Source organism: Vanacampus margaritifer, chromosome 7 (genome assembly GCF_051991255.1).
Source record: "Vanacampus margaritifer isolate UIUO_Vmar chromosome 7, RoL_Vmar_1.0, whole genome shotgun sequence".
Classification (NCBI taxonomy): domain Eukaryota; kingdom Metazoa; phylum Chordata; class Actinopteri; order Syngnathiformes; family Syngnathidae; genus Vanacampus; species Vanacampus margaritifer.
In genome coordinates this window covers 18,838,401-18,858,792 of record NC_135438.1, presented here as the reverse complement: position 1 = coordinate 18,858,792, position 20,392 = coordinate 18,838,401, and the positions used below count along the sequence as shown (strand labels likewise).

Below are 20,392 nucleotides of genomic sequence, written 5' to 3'. Positions count from 1 at the left end.
CTCAATGTGCTTTACACAAGCATCAACAAACAACAGTTAACGACATTATGAAACAAGGCAAAGAAAACCAAAGTACCGTAAAACATTGCTTAAAGAACATACATTGGCATTCAATAACGTTAAAACACATTAATAGAAAACTTTTAAAACTTTTAAGAGTAAATATATAATTAGTTTCCTAAAATATTTGTTTTTAATAAAAAATGCTTTAAAAATGTTTAGAATACTTAAATTTAACTTTAGAAAGGTATAAGAAAAAAAAAGCAAAGTTTTTAACCTGGATTAAAAATCATTTACACTCGGGGCTGACCTCACTTCTCTTGTCAGTTTATTCCATCTGTGTGCAGCATAACAGCTAAATGCAGATTCAACATGTTTACTTTGAATTTTGGGTTCCACTAATTGACCAGAGTCTGCAGATCTCAGAGCCCAACTGGGTTTATATTCAATCAGCATTTCTTGAATATATTTAGGACCCAAACCATTCAGTGATTTATAGACCAGTAGCAAAATTCTGAAATCTATTCTACAGCTGACTGTAGAAGCTTTACTTCCTGCCCTTTTGTTACCTCATTATGGTGATTGTATTCCATTGTAAAGCCTTTAGGAATGGAGTGATATGTTCTGATCTCTTTGTTCTGTTCAGAACGCGAGCTGCAGCATTCTGAAGCTGCAACTCTCTGATGCTATTTTGAGAGAGAGTCCAGTCGGAAGGCCGTTAAAATAATTGAGTCTACTGGAGATAAAAGCATAGTAAGCTTCTCTCGGTCTGCTTGGAGCAAGCAGTCCTTCAGTCTTGTTGGTAACAGCTTATTTAGTGATTGGTTTTATATGATTGCTGAAAGTTAGGTCTGAGTCTATCATGACTCCAAGATTACAAACCTGGTCTTTGGTTTTCTAAAGACAGTGACTGTAGGTGTTTTCTAACAGCAATCCTCTTTTCTTTTTTATTTCCGTAAACAATTACCTCCATTTCGTTTTGGTTAAACTGAAGAAAATTTTGTTTCATCAAATTGTTAATTTGCTTGAGACAGTGACACAATACGTTAATTGAACTGCTGTCATTTGGGGACATTGATAAATACAGTTGTGTGGTCATCTGCATAATTATGATAGTCAACATTGGCGTTCTGAAGCATTTGCCCAAAGGTAACCTATACAGACTGAACAACAGAGGTCCAAGGACTGACCCTTGAGGGACCCCACGTCATGTCCATTCGATCGGATTCAACATTTCCAATGGTCACTAACTAGTGACTCTTTTCCTCCAAGTAGGACCTGAACCATTTTTTGGACTGTTCCATTTAACCCCACCTAAGTTTCCAGCCTGTTCAACAGTATATTATGATCAATATCAAATTCTGCACTGAGGTCCAAGAAGACCAGCACCGACACATTCCCTGCATCAGGGTTAGGGTTAGGGTTAGGGTTAGCCTAACCCTAACCCCGGTTGAAAATAGCATTATCATGCATCCCTAGTTAGTACTTAAGTACTACTTTATTTTCTAGTTGTTTTTTCAAGTTGTGGTTAAAGTTAAGTTTTCAAGGAATTTTCATTGTCATAACACATTTCCACATGATATGACACGGATTATGATACCTGAATTGCCAGGTTAGCCCAGTAAGTCCCAAGACTTGTGAAAATAAAAATAGAACATAAAAAAAATACGAGCGATAAGGGAGACACTTATTGACGATTTGTGTGCAAAGATGCTATAACAGCAAAGGTGTGAATGTAACAGACTAAAAATGTGGGAGGCTTGAATTCCGCTTGATATTTACAAGGCCATTTTGTACTTGACAAACAGAATAGTGTTCATGAATAAAGTATTCAACGTGCAGGGATCAATGGGCATGAGGGTACGGTAGTTTGGAGTAGTTGAGCTTTGAGAGTTGAATAAATATTGATATGTTTTCATTCACTTGTTCAGTTCTGGCTTCTTGTGGCTCAGATACACTAAGTAGCGGGTCGAAAAGTCTACCTGTTAAAATTCCTTCTAAACTTGAGGCCATTCCTCTTCTCTTCTCTTGCTGGCCCTATGAAGGAGTTCTGTTATCAGTTGTGCTTCAGGCTTTTCTGGTGTAATGCTGATGTTGATGCGCTCTCTCGCACACTTTTTCTTCTTATGTCATGCACCCCAGGGCTACGTATCTGAATCTGAATTATGAATGGCTTTCCGTAATTACTGCAATTCCGTTTTTGTTGTATTTTTGTGATTTGCTAAATAGCTATACTTCAAATAGTATTTTTTAAATACACAATATTAAATATCACTCCCCTACAAAAGTATTAGAACAGTCGGTCAAGTTCCCTTTTTTTCTGCTGTAGACTGAAAGCATTTGGGTTCGGCATCAAAAGATGAAAATCACGTGAGCACAACTTTTAAGCTTTTGTTTACAGGCATTTATATATGGATCATATACACAACTCAAAGCATCACATTATTTGAAGCTAAACATCACATCCGTGCGTGAGAATGTGTTAGTACTCTAGCATGCCAAAATTGGGCATTCTCCTTTTATGGTTACTCTCCTCGGTCCCTTATTTAGCAGGTAAAATCAATGCTAGTAAAGTTTACGTCGATTGACTTAACCCATCAAAAACATTCTATCTCGGCTTCCTGATGAAGTCCTTTTGTTGTGTTGTCAATATTTTAGGTCATTATCTTGATGCAGGATGGTTCCTTCCTTGGATTGGCTGACAAAACTTGATTTGAAAAAAGTACATTTTGCTGCTGCCATCATTTTGTCAATAGCGTTAGGGAACCCAACCAACTCAGAGGAAGCCACAAAAACCCACGCCTTGACATTACTTCCACAGTAAGTTACACAGATGAGCTAGTAAGTTTGGGGGCATTATTAATTTATTTATTTATTAATTCATTCATTTTATCGTTTACATCTCTGATAAAGGTTAATCTTCTCTTACCCGACAGTCCATCAAATTGTGATTAATGGCAGTTGTAACTCAGGGTGCCAGATTCACTGCCTCCAAAAGTAGCAATCATTTAACTGTACACAACTAGAACTACGACACTTAAATGATTACATCATGTCTGTGCAAAATAATGTGCTAAGGAAATATTATAAAACCAACACGATCATTGTAACGACAACACACACACTACATGCGGCTTGAATGTTTTATTTGTTTGTGTCTGTGATTAAAATAGAAAATACAATTTAAAAAAATGTCAGATAGGAGTTACCTCACTGTTAAAACATCTTCAGTCTATTCTAAGAATTTCTAGAAGAACCTTTAAACTTGTTGCCAAGAAAACATGTCAAGTGTTTAGTTCTGAAAATGGCATAAGGCAAAGACTTCAACTGAAAAGTGAAATTTTCTTTATATCATATTTTATTTTTTGGTTTTTGCATGTTTATATTTTGAATTTGTATAATTTTAGTAGATATTTTTGCAACATGTATTTTATTTTATTTTATTTTTTAAAATCATCTCTATGCTTAAGAACACTTACCGGTCATTGTCATCTGTTCAGTAAATTTTTATCTTGTTTTATCCCACAACATATAGTGTGTTTTACGTTTTGGCCCCCTGTGTGATTGAGTTTGACATCCTTGTTAAGTTGTTGTTGCCTGGAAGTAAAAGCTGAAATCTCATGTGTCATATTCATCTTTTGATATCAAATCAAAATGTATTTAGCCTGCACCAAAAATAAAAGAAGTTTAAAAAAAGTTTTTAAGAGTTTAAAAAAAAAAACACACAAACTTTTGCACGTTGCAGGTCCCTAAAATTTGATGATAACCAAGTGAGAGACACATATGATCATGAACTCTGATAGATTAGGACTTTCTGTACTGTATGACAGATGATTAAAATATCTGCTTTAATATGTTTCACCATTCAGCAGTTGCAAAACTCACAAGAGAGCAGCACCTGACTACAAGCTCATTCATTTTCTCCCACTGGTTTCCCATTGATGCGTGTCCTTATGACTGAGGCTCGAAGGAATCTCCACCCAGGGGACATTTCAACAACAAACGCAACCAGCTACGACAGCAAGCCGCATTCTCTGAATGAATAACAATGTTTTTCCAGCATTGTGTGTGTGTGCGTGCGTATGCATGGATGCGAGTGTGTGTGGCTTGTTCGTTGAAGCCGAGTAATCTTGTGACTGATGCCTCTGAATGAAGACTAAGACTTTTTGTTTTTATTTAAATAAAAGAAAAAAAAATATTTGTCCAGAATCAAGTGGGTTATCAAAAGTGTTATACTTTGTAAAATAACCAACTAAAGAGATTACACACACCCCTTTTTCACACACAATGTCAAGAAGGCAAAAGTTTGGTGGAGGACCCAGTCGCAGAGAAGCAGGGCAAGGAGGCGAAGGTGATGTACAAAAAAAAGACTTTAATTACTACAAAACAAAAGCGAACTCCAAATGGCAAGAGAAAACAAAACGTGGTAGCATGTCGGGAGGGAAATGACAATGAACCGACACAGACAGCGGGGAGACAGGAGACTAAATACACAGACGCTAATGACAACAAGACACACCTGGGGCAAGACACAAGTGGCTGAGGGCACTGATTGGTTGACACGAGGAAGGGCAGGACTACACTTAACAAGACCGAGGGAGACACACAAGGAAAAACAGAACCCAAACATGACAACAATAAATGGCTTCAGAATACACTTTTATAGAAAGTAAAATGGTATCGAGTTATTCAATTAATCTCTGGAATAATCGATAGAATAATCCATTCAAAAATGTTCAATGGTGGCAGACAACTCCACATGTTCAGTACTTCTTGCACAACTTGCTGTTCTCTACCCTCTCACAAGTAGATGAATGACAAAACTCGCAACACGTTTAATCTTTGAATCAACCAATAAAATTACCCCTTCAATAAGAATTGAAATTTAAACAGTCCTCTTCATGAGCTGCTGACATTTCGACATCATGAGACCAAGACGACACCTAACAACTGATCAAGAGTACTTAGCAAGTGTAAGGCTTCAGAAGAAGGAAGTGGCCACTGAGATTGAGAGAGAATGGAAGTGTAGTGGTTTGAGTGCGTTTTAGGTCCATCCTGAAATTTCACCTAGAAGCCAAAATCCCTACCTTTTTGTCAAGAATTTTCTAGATCCAGCACATATAGAAAACGTAGATATTATTATTATTATAAAGGCAGTGGTGCCCGACTAACCCACATCACTCCGGCCATAACGGGTGAAGGCATGCGAGTTGATGCAGCATAAGTAGTGCCGAGCTTGCTTCGACCTCTGACCCACGCGCACGTGGGTGACGCGAGCATGCTGCACCACGTAACGGGTGTGCGTCCAGTCCGGCTGTAAAGGTTGTTGCCGCTCCTTTGTTTTAAACTCTTGCAAACCATCTGTCTCTTGTCATTATTTTTTTGTTAATCAGGTATTGAAAATAGCTCAGCAGTGGTGGGAATTTTATAGGAAAATCATGTAAATACAGATGTTTATTAATATGTGTTGCCTCTTAATAGTTATCTGTTTCCTACCTTTTTAAATAATAGATAACTGCTGTGGGAAATAATTAGCATGATTAGCGTCTTCACATAGATGAATATTACTAGAATAAGCGGTTCGGATAATGAATGAAAATAATCATATTAATACTTTGTGTACATAGATGTGGTACCCTTTACATTAACCCTGGAAAACCCAAGAACCCTTTTCTTTGGAAAATTATGAATTATACATTAAATGACTGCTATAAGTTCACTGAACACCAAAATATGTTTTTTCAATTTTAACCCTTTTTTTTTAACTAGCTCAGAGTTGCTAATTTATCAAAATATATATATATAACATACTCCTAGGCATTCTGCAACATGATATGAAATAGATTAACAAAAAAAACACAATTTTACCATCTGATGGTTTGCTGAGAAGATGTTTTTGTTTGAATTGATTTCCAGCTCAACAAAACAGCACGATGCCAGCCATCTTGTCACCACCACTCTGGCTTATGTAAGTGCAATATTCATCCACTAGATGGCCCCATGCAGGGGTCAGAAGTGGCACTCTGGACTTTTGTAGTTAAATTTGAAAAAAGGTCTTTGTTATTTGAGTAGCAGAATTTATAGGGGCCAAATTTGACCCCGTGGGTTCTCCAGGGTTAAAAAAGAACCCAAGTAGAAGCTATCACTTTGAAAATAGTTGGTAACTAACCCATGTTCTAGCAGCTATCGGTAGTCATGTTGCTACACTTCTTCCTGGGATTGCAAGTTTCTCTTCACTCCCATCAGAAAATTCTCTCAGGAAAGTCTTATTCTTATCAGGTTTTTGTTTTTGTCATATAGGAACACAAAACCCTGATCAAGCTCGGGTCTCCCTTTTAGTGTGGGAAGTTGAATGGCGATTGCAGTGTACATAAATAGCCATTATCTGTAAAGAAACAGATAGCTTTGAATCCTTGCTCTGTTGCACTTTTTTGATTAATGCGTTGTTTTGTGTTCTTTCCTATTTTGCACAAAGGTGTTGGTTATTTGATCAATGAAGGGACAGCAGTGTGTCTTAGTCTCAGCCTATATGGCTACAGTTGGTACTCCAATCATCCATTGGTGCCAAGACGCTGCCTTACAATGGATTGAGTTTTGCTTGTTGGGAATAGGGCTTCATTGTCAAATCATCTACCTCCCATTTCCTGTTTACGTAATATTTTTTTTTTCAACTGGCTGCTCTTTAGCCAAAGTTCCTCTCCGGAGTTCCCTGCACTCTACCGTAATTATCGACATTACTGAGCTAGCAGATCTTTTGAATTATTAAAGTTTTAATTATTTCTAAACTACAACTCACTGTATCCTCACAACTGAAATTGAATGCACCTGGTGGAAGAGTTGCCATTGCTCTCATGCTTGTACCGTGTTCTCACCCTCTTCGATCTCTACCACCTTATTTGAATAATACATTTCCTGATTAGGGTCTTGGGGTGCCCTAGTACATCCCCGCGGGCTTTGCAGTTAGAGGTACAACACACCCAAAAAGGATTGCCAGTTAGTTATAGGATGATTGTGAGTAGAACCGTAACCAGGAATTGAGTTCAGGTAAGCTGCGTAGATTTTTTTTAAAATGTTTTAGTCGTCAAAGAAAGCGTTGGCTCCTGGCAGTGTGCAGATGATGTGAGTACAATGAGTCATAAGCGGGTGTATAGAGTAAACACTCAGGTCAACTCGGCTCTCTTGCTCCTAATGTGTGTGGATTTATGCTAGGGCTAATTGCATCCCTTTACGATAATGGTATATATCACAATATAAAATTAATGAATTAATGAATGATAATTTCAGAAATGAATAATTTCTGAATAGGTTTATACACTCCATTACAGATGCTAAATTGAGGAAAGAAAAAGTTATAAAACAAACACAATTAAGATAACATTAATTGAGCAAATGTCAAGTTAGAATTAAATGTAAGCACTCCCTAGTACAAAATAGCGCAAGCAAAAATTATACTGCTGATATTTAAATAAAATCAGTATAACCGGCTTTTGAGTTTAATTTTCTATAATTCATACAAATGACTGTGCCCATGGATTGGCCTTTACAGATTTAGTAATAAAGAAAGCAACTTTATTACATAAGATTCATCAGATCTCATACGTCAAAAATAAGTAATAAAAAATAAAACAACTATCCAACGTTGCTGGTTGGATAGTTAATGCAGATCCTATATTACTATTGCATTTGCTTCCTCCAGTTGGATTAAAGGTAAAGGTTCTTAAATTTTAAATATTTATAACTAATATACCCCACCCTCTCATCTGACATATGCGGTGATGCCGTTCATCATTTCCGGTCTTCAGTGGCTGTCTTACGAATTTCTGTATAATTTTCTTTCCAGTTACTTATTAAGTCACATTGTATTTTGCTGTTCAAAGTTTGTTACTCTCCACTGTAACGCGGTTGCAATCAGACCTTGTGACAAGTGCACTGCACTACACGAGCACGTATTTGGGTGTTTTGCGACAGCACTTCGATAGCTTAGCTTGTAGGGGTTTTCCTGGCTAAAATTGAGGTACCATCCTGAATATGGGCGATTACTGATATCGGTGCCAATACCAGTCTTATTTTAAGGTATCGGCATTCGCGGCGGTGACCGATGCCATCGTCAGTCGCCCTCCTGCGGCTGTTTTACGATCAGGAACTAGAAATGAGAAATGATTAGAATACAATGTTGCCATTAATTTCATGCAATGTTGAGGGAAAATAACATATTGCGGTATATAGGTATTTCTTTAAAATCATCTATCATTTTTGGGTGGGGAATTTTATTTACTTGTGTTATCGGTATTTGGTATCGGTGACGACTCAAGAGTTGAGTATCAGTCTGAAAAAAGTGGCGAGTGGAGAAAAGTGACAGGTGTGATGTGTGATAGAAGAGTTTCAGCTAAAATGAAAGTAAAGGTTTATAATACTGTAGTGTTGTTGTTTTTTTGTTTCTGGAGACATTGCCACTGAGGAAAAGACAGGAGGCAGAGCTGGAGATGGCAGAGATGAAGATGCTGAGGTTCTCTTTGGGAATGGCCAGAATGGATAGAATCAGGAATGAGTACATCTGAGGGACAGCACATGTTAAGAGTCTTTGAAGATAAAGTCAGAGAGGCCACACTGAGATGGTTTGGACATGTCCAGAGGAGAGATAGTGACTATATTGGCAGAAGGATGGTGAGGTTCCAAATGCCAGGCAGGAGGTCTACATCTAGGGATGTAGTTAAAGATGACATGAAGGAAGTTGGTGTGGGAGCAGAGGATGCAGAGGACAGGGTTAGATGGAGGCAACTGATTCGCTGTGGCGACCCCTGAAGGGACACACTTTGTCAGCCTACCACCAATTACTACGTTTGCAAAGTTCTTCTTCTTTGGGTATCAATAGCAGAAAGAAAGTGGTGAAACATGTCAGGTCATGTAAGGCGCGACGCGATTTATGTAATATAATTAGCGATTACTAGACCTACACTTATATATTTTTTTAAAAATGTACGTTAATGTGATAAAACATAATAGTGGGGTTTTAAAATGATTAGTTCACCACTAGATGATAAATCCTACATACTGTTCCTTTAAAAACACTAATTTCATTCAATATCCTTTCACCTTTTTCTAAATCATTCCACTTGCTTCCATGTTTTTTCAGCATTTCAGCCTTCGGCCTTAATTTCTCCAGAACCAGCATTGAAGATTTTTTTGTTTTGTTTTTACTGGAAAAAAAACTTGATTATTTTTGTTGTGATTATTTTTATAATTTAGGTCTATACATATTTGTGTGAAGGTTTATATACTTCCTAGTTTGAATATAGCTGACTTCAGGTTTCAAACTTTCATAGATTATAGATTCAGGGTCCACAATTTAAGTGATTTCAAGTATTTATTTGTTTATCTTAACAATATTTGGGCCTCCAGCTCATAAAACCCATGAAAACAGGATTTTAAAAAACATTCGAATATTGTGAAGAAATCACCATGCATACTTCCCGTGACATTGCCTGGGGGTCCTGGTGGAAGCCCAGGTTTTTTGATGCTTGCTGTCAACTTACTTTTTGGGTCTGGTGGCCCTTGGGGATAGTCTGCTGAATGCTATTTTTGTTTGGCAGAGTCCTTGACACAATTGTTTTTGTATTTTTATATTGTGTCTTCCATTTGGAGAGGTAGAGGCTCAGCAACGGAGATTTGAGTAGCTGCTTCTTAGCCTAGCCATTATCCATTAACAGTGGAGGTCCTGCCATCACGTCCAGGATGATGAAAGTGCAGTGAAAGTAGCCAGAACGTGTCAATTTGTACTGTAATGTAATGTCGATTAAGTCCACATGATTATAATATCCAGCAGCAAAGGTAAAAGGAAAGACACAACTCTGGCGGCCGCCCAAGACAAGAGACAAAAAACTAAATAAACCTATTGTATTAAAACAGTGGCATTGTAACGATTTAAAGTGAGTTAACTCATTCACTGCCATTGACGGCTATAGACGTCAAAAGTTCATTTGAACTATTTATATTAGTTTCACTTTTTTTTTCCCACTTTTGTTAACAAGAGTATGAAAACCTAGGGAAAAAAATATTTTTCATTTAGAACAGATATAAAATGTGATTAGTCATGAGTTAACTATTGAAGTCATGCGATTAATTACAATTAAAAAATGTCATCGTCTGACGCCTCAAATTTTTTAATAATATTTTCTTCTTTGTTTAATTACTTAATTATTTAAACTCAAGATTTATCAAAAATGTTATATCTGTTCTAAATGTACAATACATTTTTTGGGAGGAAAAAAAATTAACTAAAAATAAATAGTTCAAATGAATTTTTGACGTCTATAGCCGTCAATGGCAGTGAATGAGTTAAGACATTACCTTAAATTACTGCAAGTATATCAGCTTTATGTACGACTAAACAGTCTTGAATTTCACCCTGCCTCAGTAAATCTGTGAAGAAATTGATACAAAATCATTATTATTATTTGTGTGGTGGTGTACCCTGAGCTTTTTGTGCCTAATTTTATCTTTTATTTTTTCCTGCCAGAATGTTTGTATTAAGTGAAGATTCATGTTCATATATAGTAACCGTGTTTGGCTAGCATACATGACCTCGATCGGTGATGGGTAAAAAGTCTGGAAGCTTTCTTTTCACAGGAGGTGGCTGTAGAGAAATTACAGAGTATGCAATGCTTTCCCATCACCCTTGCGTTGCTCTATATTTGCCAGTGCTCAAATATTTGGAAAAATAGTGGGGGACAGGGAGGGGGCCACTGATGAGTGTCCACAACAGATACTGACCCCTCATACTCCCACCCCATCTCCCCAAGCCTTATGTGCCTATTTATAGGGTCAAATTACGCTATGGAAAAATATGACAAAGCTGCATTCCATAAATACACTGGGAATGGTGGAAAAGAGCAAACGGTTTAGTCTCTGAAGGCCAGAGTGGAGGTTCTCAGGCTTGGATTTAGAGTATGGATGAATAGCTACATAGGTGCATCTTTGTTTAATCAGGATCAGTTGAACAACGCATTTCAGGGTATTGAATATGTGTATGCTTTCAGTAATTAAATGCCGTATTTCAACAATTAACAAGGGGGGGAAAGGGAACTACTTCTAACAGAGAGGAAATCTGGCAGGCTTTAGGACCATGCCTCTAATTCAGTAGGTATGCAGGTGGGGTGTGTTTGGGCGCAATCTGGTTGATTACACTTTTACCTTGCCACAATACAGTAATTAAATATTGTCCATTGTTAACGGTATCTGTTAAACAGCTTTAGAATTGTCGGTGAGTGTGTTGTTTGCCCTTCATAGTTTTCTAGGATTGTTCTGTAGTTCTTCGCTTGAAGTGTGGTGTGCTATACATTTTATTGTCAGTGGCTTCAAATGTTGTTTTATGACAACAAAGTTCAAAACATTTGCTTTCCATCAAGCTGTGACTGTTGAACTGTTGCTCAGATCATCAACCTCGTAAAAGAGATCTTACACAAACAGATTATTAACAATAACAATGCTCTATAACTCATAAATACAAGTTGGCTCTTTTGAAGCTTGTAAAGAACTACTTTTTGCCAACTGAACCTCGTGACAACCGATTGTACGTGAGGCTCCACAATCCGTCTTTGTCTGTTACTTGAGGGCTGAAGTCAGGGATGTCTGCACTTCAGGGCTAATTTTCTGTTTTCCCTGCATTACAGGAATGAGTAAACAGACTCTGGTTGTGGTTTTCTCCCTAGACCCACCTTCTTTGTTGTTCAGGTGAATTGCACAGCTACTCACACCCTCTCTATCTCACTCACTCGCTTGCCCTTAAAGGAACAGTGCACAGTTAAGCCGATAATTATTAGCAATGGGAATGCTAATGCTAACGTTTGTGTATTGTGTTCCGGCTTCTCATCTTCAAACAATATAGAAGACTTGAACGCATGTTAATGGAACCAGGTGGGGAAAGCATTTGATGAATGATATTTTTAGATTTATTCATTATAATATTTTGGATATTAAGAGACTTCTCAAAGACAAAAACTTTAACTGGACATGACGGGTTTACTGAATGGCTGATACTGAAAGTGCCCTCTGACCCCGATGTGTGTAATGCGTCTGTGTGCTGGACTACTCAGCATGTATTCAGCGTGGGCCCAGCGAGATGGCGGGCCCCAGATGTGCAAAAGTGGTGGCTCATATGGATCCCTGATGACTGCTCCTCACAAACACATAGAGGTTCAACCTCACTTTTTCTTCGAGTAATGCCCCCCCCCCCCCACTCAAAATCCCTATTCCTCAAAAGCAAGTTATGCATAAACAGGCTTATATGTTCTCGTAACATGTTTTGTGATAGACAGAAGAAGGATTTCTGTTGTGCTTGTGCGGTATTTGTCTGTGGAAATTTTGAGAGTATGTAGTCATCAGGACAAAACTAATTTAGAGTGGCGCTACTGTTCGAGTGAGTCAGACACAGAAAGCATCTGAGGTAGATGGAATTTTTTGATGTAAGATAAGTGGTCACAGCGGTAAGACGGTTTACTTTATTCTTACAAGAAACTTTTCATTCTTTTTCACATTTGATATACAGAATTGTGCAAGCTAGTGCGCACATTTGGTACTGTTTTCATTGAAGCAAAGCCTGTACAGTAAAAAAAAAATATATATATATATCAAAAGTCACAACCTTATTTTGGACCATGTTTGTAGTCAAACACTTTCCAAACAAAAAATTGTTGTGTGCTGGATAGAATACTGTACATTTATTTTGCATTTTTACCATCACACCTGCCCACATACACAGAGATGGAGACAATCGGCCTAAGGATATGGAGGACCAAAAATGCCTAAACTAAAAATAAATAAATAAAAGTATATATATATATATATATATATATATATATATTTTTTTTATATTTTTATATTTATATATATTTATATATATATATATATATTATGTATAATATATGATTTTATGTCCATTTATATTATTTTTATTTATTTAAATTTGTAATTATATTTTTTATATCTGTTTTTATTTTCACAATTATTTATTTATTTATTATTTTTGCATTTTGGTCCGCCATAAGAGATGGCACATAACACATACCGTGAATATATAAAGTCTTAACATCCCTATTCAATTGACAGATTTTTGTGTGAAAAAATGAGACATTTAATTTCAGAACTTTTTCATCACGTTCACCTGTTGAAGTCAAGAGCAAGGTTTAAAATAACTTTTTTTCCTGATGAATAGTTTTGCTTATCAAATACTTTATTTGTGTTTCAACTTTCTAATGTTGAAGAGGATTTTTTTGCAGGTTAATTCCAGGGATCTGAAGTAAGGGTTTTATTAAACTATAAAAATATGCCAATATAATGGGGAGTTGAATATAGGGCTGCAGTTATTAAATATTTTGGGATTTGAGTATCCTACTGGAAATTCTATATAATAATTGGGTATTTGGATAAACTATAGGTTTTGCTTGGTTAAAGTGCAATTATGAATATAAAAGAATGACAAATTGGTTTATTTTCAAATTTTATTCAACACCTTTTGTTTGTTAAATTCACATTCAGTATTTATTCACGCGAGTTAGTTCAAAGGTCAGTTCACAATTTCAAAATGAACGAGTTCAGTTTTAGTTTTTCTTCCTGGTTGTTGCAAGCTAGCAATTCTTTTTATTGTAGGTATTCAGAGAGCTTTTTTCTGAGGTATGGTTGACATTGGGAAATGCTTCTTGTGAATAGAAAATTCTAATCTGGTACCAGTATTGTTTTTTTTGTGTTTAGGCCAGGGCCACTATAGCCAAGACCCTCACAATGATTGGACTCTGGGTGACTCCTACTCCAATTAGCTCTTAACAGAATCTTAACATTGCCTGCTCGAACAATTGCACCGAAATGACCAGAAGATGAGTTTAATTATATTGCGAAATTAATCAAGACAGTAGTGGTGCAGGTGGTATGTACAACCACTAAATGGAAGTTGTTAAGCCATGATGGCGGTATTGAAGGAATTAGCCAGGGAAAGCTGAGTATGTAGTCCCAGCATGTGACTAAACGGACCAATCAGGAGAACTGATGCGCGCGACAATTTGTGATGTGTGCGCGGCATGTGTTGCAGACGGGCCGCAGGGATGCCGCGCCACACAATGCGTCGGTCACGTGATGCAATGCGTCCATATAAAGAGGCCTTGACCGGGCTCTGAGCATCACGCAATCAAGGTAGGCTATGTATCTTTGTTGGTTTGCTTTTGAATTTAGATTGGCAAATGGGAACACAATCTTTGGTAATGGCGTGAACGAGTTAATCAAAAAAAAGATGACAAATGATAAAAGAAATTAGCAGTGAATTTAAGAAACAATAACAATGTGTTGGGATTTTTAGTTTTTTGTTGTTGTTTTACTTCATCTGTATGCCAAAATCAACCAATCAATTGGAAAAGAGACAAAAATGATAATAGGATAAATTAAAAAAAAAAACACTTGACTCTGAATTTGCCTGTTATTATAAAATAAGTTTCTTTTTCAATGGAAGAGCTGTAGTCCAGAACCAATTAAGTTTGTAACTTGAGGTTACATTACATGAGGTATATTTAAAAGCCGGGGCACACTTTTTCACTTGGCTGGACTGGCGAGGTGCATTTTTAGCCACAAGGTCATATGTGGTTATATATGTTACTTGTGGCGTTACAACCACCATGTTTGAAATTGCTTTATGCATCATGTCATGCTAATTTAGCACGTTGGTTTACTACAGAAACAATAACACTGACGTATTTACAGGCGGTTTAGGAGTTCCTGGTGAACTTGTATCCATGACTATTGCCTTTAAGCCAACAGAGGGCTGGAAGGCGTTCTTGCGCTCAAAGCCCCGCCCCCAACCCCGCCCCCCACGTTAAAACGCTGCCAATAAATTGAAACTGAAAACCTGTGACACTTGAAAAAAAAGAGTGTAAAAAAATCATTGAAACATTTAAAAAGACAAAATAATACAAAAAAAATATGCTTAAAGAAAATAGTGTTTTTTTTTTTAATGTCTGTATTTTATTTTTCGATACAACCTTTTCCAATGCCAATACTTGTTTCAATGTCAATGCAGCTTTTCCCACAATGACACTTTTTTTTTTCCAATACCAAATCTTATTGTCAGTGTTGTGGTTCCATACAATTTAAGGCACATTCCCTTACTTTAAACATGGAGAGTGACTTATAAAGTAGCCTTGGTCCAGAATATTGGAAAAGAAGTAAAGTGCCAAAGTTACTGTTGCCAACCAAGCACTTGTTACTAATGCTAACCGCTTGCTAACGTCGGAGATTTGTGTCATACCCACTGATCTTTATATATTACTGGAGAGCCGATAGGCCAATACTTCTGAAGCCGCGAGGCCGCCATATTGCTCCTCACAAGAAACGTTTCTCGGCATACAATCCTATATATTTACAGTATCGAAATTGAAGAACATTTGAGACAGTACTTCGTAGAGACAGCATGATTTATGATGTTTTAAATTTGGCAAATATAATGAAGAGGAATTCTGACGTTTTAAAGACGTGCATAAATTATATGCTTAATGATATGATATATACATGCAACTTACGTGATCCACAAAGGTTTTCAACTTCCTCTGCTGCTATTATAGTGAATGTGGATTGATCATGTTGCTTTTGTGTCAATGTTTTTTTGTTTTTTTGTTTGTTTTCACCAACAAATCCGGAGGTCGAGTGCGATCCAAACCGTGGGGCCCGATCCGTACGGCTCATGGACCAATGACGATCCGTTACACCACTGAACACAATATATGTGTACTGTATGTTTATTCCTTGGCGGCACATAACAAACACAATAAAACACAACACCTTAACTTTTGATACCAAGTGATATTGGCCATAACAAGCACATTAGGCAACATTTTTGAGACTGCTGGATTCAACATTAGAGTTTCCACTGTAAATGGAAAATGTTTGTGTTGGAGCCCGTGAGACAGACTTTAAAAAAACATGACAAGATTTTTTTTTTGATTTTCCCATTCAATATTCCATAGGGGTGTGCCAAAAAAATCGATTCTCATAAGCATCGCGATTCTCATTTAGTACTTTTCAGAATCGATTTTAAATGTCCCAAACTCGTTTTTATTTAAATTGTTTTATACTGTCTTGCCTTTGTCTGTGTGTGTCTTTATTTGGAGCGCTGTTCATGTTCTACCCGGTTTGGCCACTGAGGGGCAGTGTGTTTCGACACGGTCTAATACACTGTTAAGTTGTAACCACGTTAGAGAGTAGAAGGAAAAAGTCACGATCATGTTATTCCAATAAAAGTTGTTTTTTTGCAGCATGGAGCCGTTCTTTTGAGTGATAAAAGTGCCGCGAGTAGCGCGCTAATTAGCATTAGTGAGTCAGACTGGAGTAGATCATTACAATTCCTTGCACATCTATAGATTGTAGCAAAAATCTTTGTCAATCAAATCATTTTGAATCAAAAATCGTCCTCAATCGGAAATTGATTCTGAATCGAATCGCAGACGCAAAAATGGGAATTGAATCGTGAGACATTCAAAGATTCTCACCTAGTATCCCACATGTGTATTCCTCTGTGTAGCTGTTACAAGCGGGCATCTCTCTTAATTCACCCCAAGTAAATTCAATCTCTTGAGGAAGCGTTGAAATTAAGAAGTCATCATAACGGCAATAGTTAATGTGTTTAACTATACATAACGGTGACCATATGTGTGTGTGTGTGTGCGTGAGGTGAACCGATTATTATCACGTTTTATCAACTGGCTTGCATTTGTTTCATGTCAGAGGTTAAACCTCAGTTTGTGGCAAAAAGTCAAGAATTAAAGCTGACATTTTGATTGCTTGTGCCTCCTATTAGGGTCAAATTGAACCTGACACTCCTACCTAACCAGTGTGGACGCATTAACAATTTGTTTTTGAAGAAAAACATTTAGCTCTTAATATTTGTTAATAAATGTGATTGGGAGGGCGCATTGATCTGTTAAACCCCCACCATTTGCAATGTCCTCCCTCACATGGCAGTTCAGACGACCTGCATGCTCAAGGACTTATGAGGCCCGATTGCTTTAACCCAATCGGCTCCATTTGTGTTTGTCCTGGGTAAACCTTTGTGATAAAGCAACATTCTTAAGAAGTCATTGATATTGTGCATGCGTGCCACCGTTAGCCGATTAGTTTGTTACCTGTTTGTTTGTTTATAAAAAGCTTCTTATACCCCTTCACATTCTTTGCTTTCCTTAGAAATTCTTCTCTAATGGCTTTAGGGTGATTATGGAAAAAAATAAAAATGATTATTTTGACTGATGTTGAAATCACCGTTATTAACTCATTCACTGCCATTGACGGCTATAAACTATTTCTATTAGTTTAACATTTTTTCTACTTTTGTTAACAAGAGTATGAAAACCTATATTTTCTTATTGGACATTTAGAACAGATATAAAAATTGTGATTAATTGTGAGTTAACTAGTGAAGTCATGTCATTAATTACGATAAAAAAAAATTAATCACCTCACACCCCTAATGTTTAATAATCTTTTATTTAAAAATACAATTAAAATAAAATAATTGTAATCATATTTTCCCATTTTTTAATAATCTTTTTTTAAAGAAAAGATTATTAAAAAATTAGGGGCGTCAGGCGATTACCATTTTTAAGCGTAATTAATCGCATGACATCACTAGTTAACTCATGATTAATCACAAATTTTCTATCTGTTCTAAATGTACCCAAAAAAATCTAGGTTTTCATACTCATGTTAACAAAAGTGGAAAAAAAAAACTAATAAAAATAGTTACAATGAATTTATGCCGTCAATAGCCGTCAATGGCAGTAAATGAGTTAAAAACGATTATTCATTGATTGGATGAACACGTTATTCTTGAACACTATTCTTTTTTTATGTGCACTTCAAGCCTCTTGCATTTTTATTCTGCTGCATCCTCACCTTTGCTGCATTGCACAGGCATTTTTAAGATCGTGAGAAACTGGAATGGAAATCCCAATTCAATTTCAATTCATATCCCAGCCTTGAATGTTTTCACGTGTTAGTTACCTGAGTGTTTACCCAAAGGATCAACTCTGCACTGGATGCACGTTTTTATGTGTTCAGCCTGCCAGGTTGAGTGCACTGCAAATGAGTGTGCTGTCATGGCGTAGTGCGGAAGCAGAGCGCTGCGGCGCAATAAAACTCTCAGTGATGAGCGTCGACGTCCTCTCTCTGCGTTAGCCAAAACGCTCCGAGTCATGCTGTGGGTGATGTACCTGCGGTCTGAATGAAATCAACACACAACCATGCCTCGTTCCACCCACAACACATTTGACACCCTCCGTTCTACGCGCCCAGGTAGCTGCATGCAAACGACCCATTCCGAGACAATCTGATCACACAGTGGAGGCTTCGCCCCGTTCTGTTCCTTTGCTTGGTGAGAATATCGCCGGGGCGGAATGGAAACTTCATTTTAAAGGGGGCTAATATTAGCCTGGGCATGTGGAAAATTCCTTTTAAATGATCACAAGCTGAGAAAAGGCAAAGAATTTGTGTAGCGTTTTGCTTGACAGTCTTCACTGAATACATGCAGTTTGTTTCTCTTTTTTTCGGGGTGGCACGCAGGAAGGTCCTGGGAACACGGATGCAGGGGAAGGGGGAAGAAGGGGCTGTCATGATGACATTCACGACTGTATGAGTGTTTATGGCTGTCGCTTGATGCAGGCTTGATCACAGTGGCTTGTTCTTTTTTGCTCTAAAATCCCCAAATGCCACTCCACAGTACCTCCTTGGCTCGCGACTGACGCTTTTACTCTGGAAAAGTAGAACTGGTACAATATTTCGAAACAGCAGGAGTAACCTATGCCACTTTTAAACTGCACTTCCAACCGAGCTTGACCTGCCTCTTATTTGTCGTTTTAGTCGGAGATGGTCGTTTTTCTGCTTTGGTGCCTGGTTTGTTATGAAAAACTGCCTAAACTAGGGCTGGCTATCGATTCTAATTTCCTCAATCGATTTGATTTACATTCACAAGAGTTCAGTTCGATTCTATTTCGATTTTTTTCCCAATTCGATTCACTTCAATATATCGATAAATTATGGAACATAAATTCTTCCTAAATGTCAAGGACATGATAAAAACTCCACAAATATTAAATTCCAAATTAAGTTTGACGGAGCCAATAACTGGTCAAATTATTTACTTAAGTGTTACACAAACATTGACATTGGCAAGGATGAGATGAAAATAATTCTAGAATGGGAGGTGTTTTCCCACCAATATATATTGGTGATTGGGCCAACCGATACAAATTGCTCATTCTGACCAAGATATTGGTTAATCTGTTGGAGGCTGACATTTTTTGAGGGAATTCCCCCCAAAAAACTGATTGTCACTAAAATTGGTATGCCCGTAACCACCCGGAATAGTCAATGTCAGACCAATCTATTGGTCAAACAAGCCAATATGAGCTTAACCAACTAGATTGGTAGTTTTTTTTTTGCAACCAATCCATTTTTAGAGTATAAGATAATACTTCGTGTGAACAGTAAATTTCAAGAAAGCAGTAAGATACAAAAAAATGGCCTTTAAAATTCAGTTTTGTTAAAAAATTATTATCGATCATGGTTTTATGAATCAATATAAGGCCTGATCGATTCAATATCGATTATTAATTTTTTTTAAACCCAGCCCAAGCCTAAACCACATCGGTTCACTGCCATTGACGGCTTTAAATGTCAAAAATTCATTTGAACTATTTCTATTAGTTTAACATTTTTTCCCACTTTTGTTAACAAGAGTATGAAAACCTAGAATTTTTACATCTGTACATTTAAAACATTTGTGATTAATCGTGAGTTAGCTATTGAAGTCAAGCGATGAATTATTATAAAAAAAATTAATCGCGATTCAAAAAAACAAAAGAAAAGATTATTAAAAATTAGCGGCATCAGGCGATTAAAATTTGTAATAGTAATTGATCGCATGACTTCAGTAGTTAACTCACGATTAATCACAAATGTTATATCTGTTCTAAATGTACAATAAAAAATTCTAGGTTTTCATACACTAGTGGACAAAAGTGGGAAAAAATGTTAAACTAATAGAAATAATAGAAAAGTTCAAATGAATTTTTGACGTCTATAGCCGTCATTGGCAGTGAATGAGTTAAATGACTAAGCAAGGAGAATACATTCACATGTATTTGGTTTTAGACATATTGGGCATCACCGTGAGACGTACCCATCATGGGCATGAGTATCATGCTAACATTTGAACTTTTAGGGCTCTATTTTTCGTAGACAGGCACACGAGCGCTCGGTGTAAAAACGGGCACATCTCCATTTTTGTCTAGTACATCCTGTTTGGGGCCATGTTGTGCCTCTCTCGGCGGACGAGGCTGCCGGGACCCCCAGCACATCTGGCAAT

The 20,392-nt window shown here is 37.1% G+C and overlaps 1 protein-coding gene across 7 annotated transcripts in view; it reads left to right on the top strand.

Moving 5' to 3' along the window:
- cnnm2b (cyclin and CBS domain divalent metal cation transport mediator 2b) overlaps positions 1 to 20,392 on the top strand; it is a 62,394-nt gene that overhangs the window by 20,705 nt on the left and 21,297 nt on the right. The window contains exons 2-3 of one of the 7 annotated variants that reach the window (XR_013294912.1): positions 2,659 to 2,820; positions 3,870 to 4,209. The exons of 5 other annotated variants lie outside the window; for them this stretch is intronic. Coding sequence is in view for 1 of the 2 variants with exons in the window: in XM_077571754.1 (XP_077427880.1) it covers positions 3,870 to 3,961 (92 nt within the window). In the remaining variant the exon portion in view is untranslated. Of the gene's footprint in view, positions 1 to 2,658; positions 2,821 to 3,869; positions 4,210 to 20,392 lie in introns of those variants that run through there. One more of the 7 variants, XM_077571754.1, reaches the window with a different exon arrangement.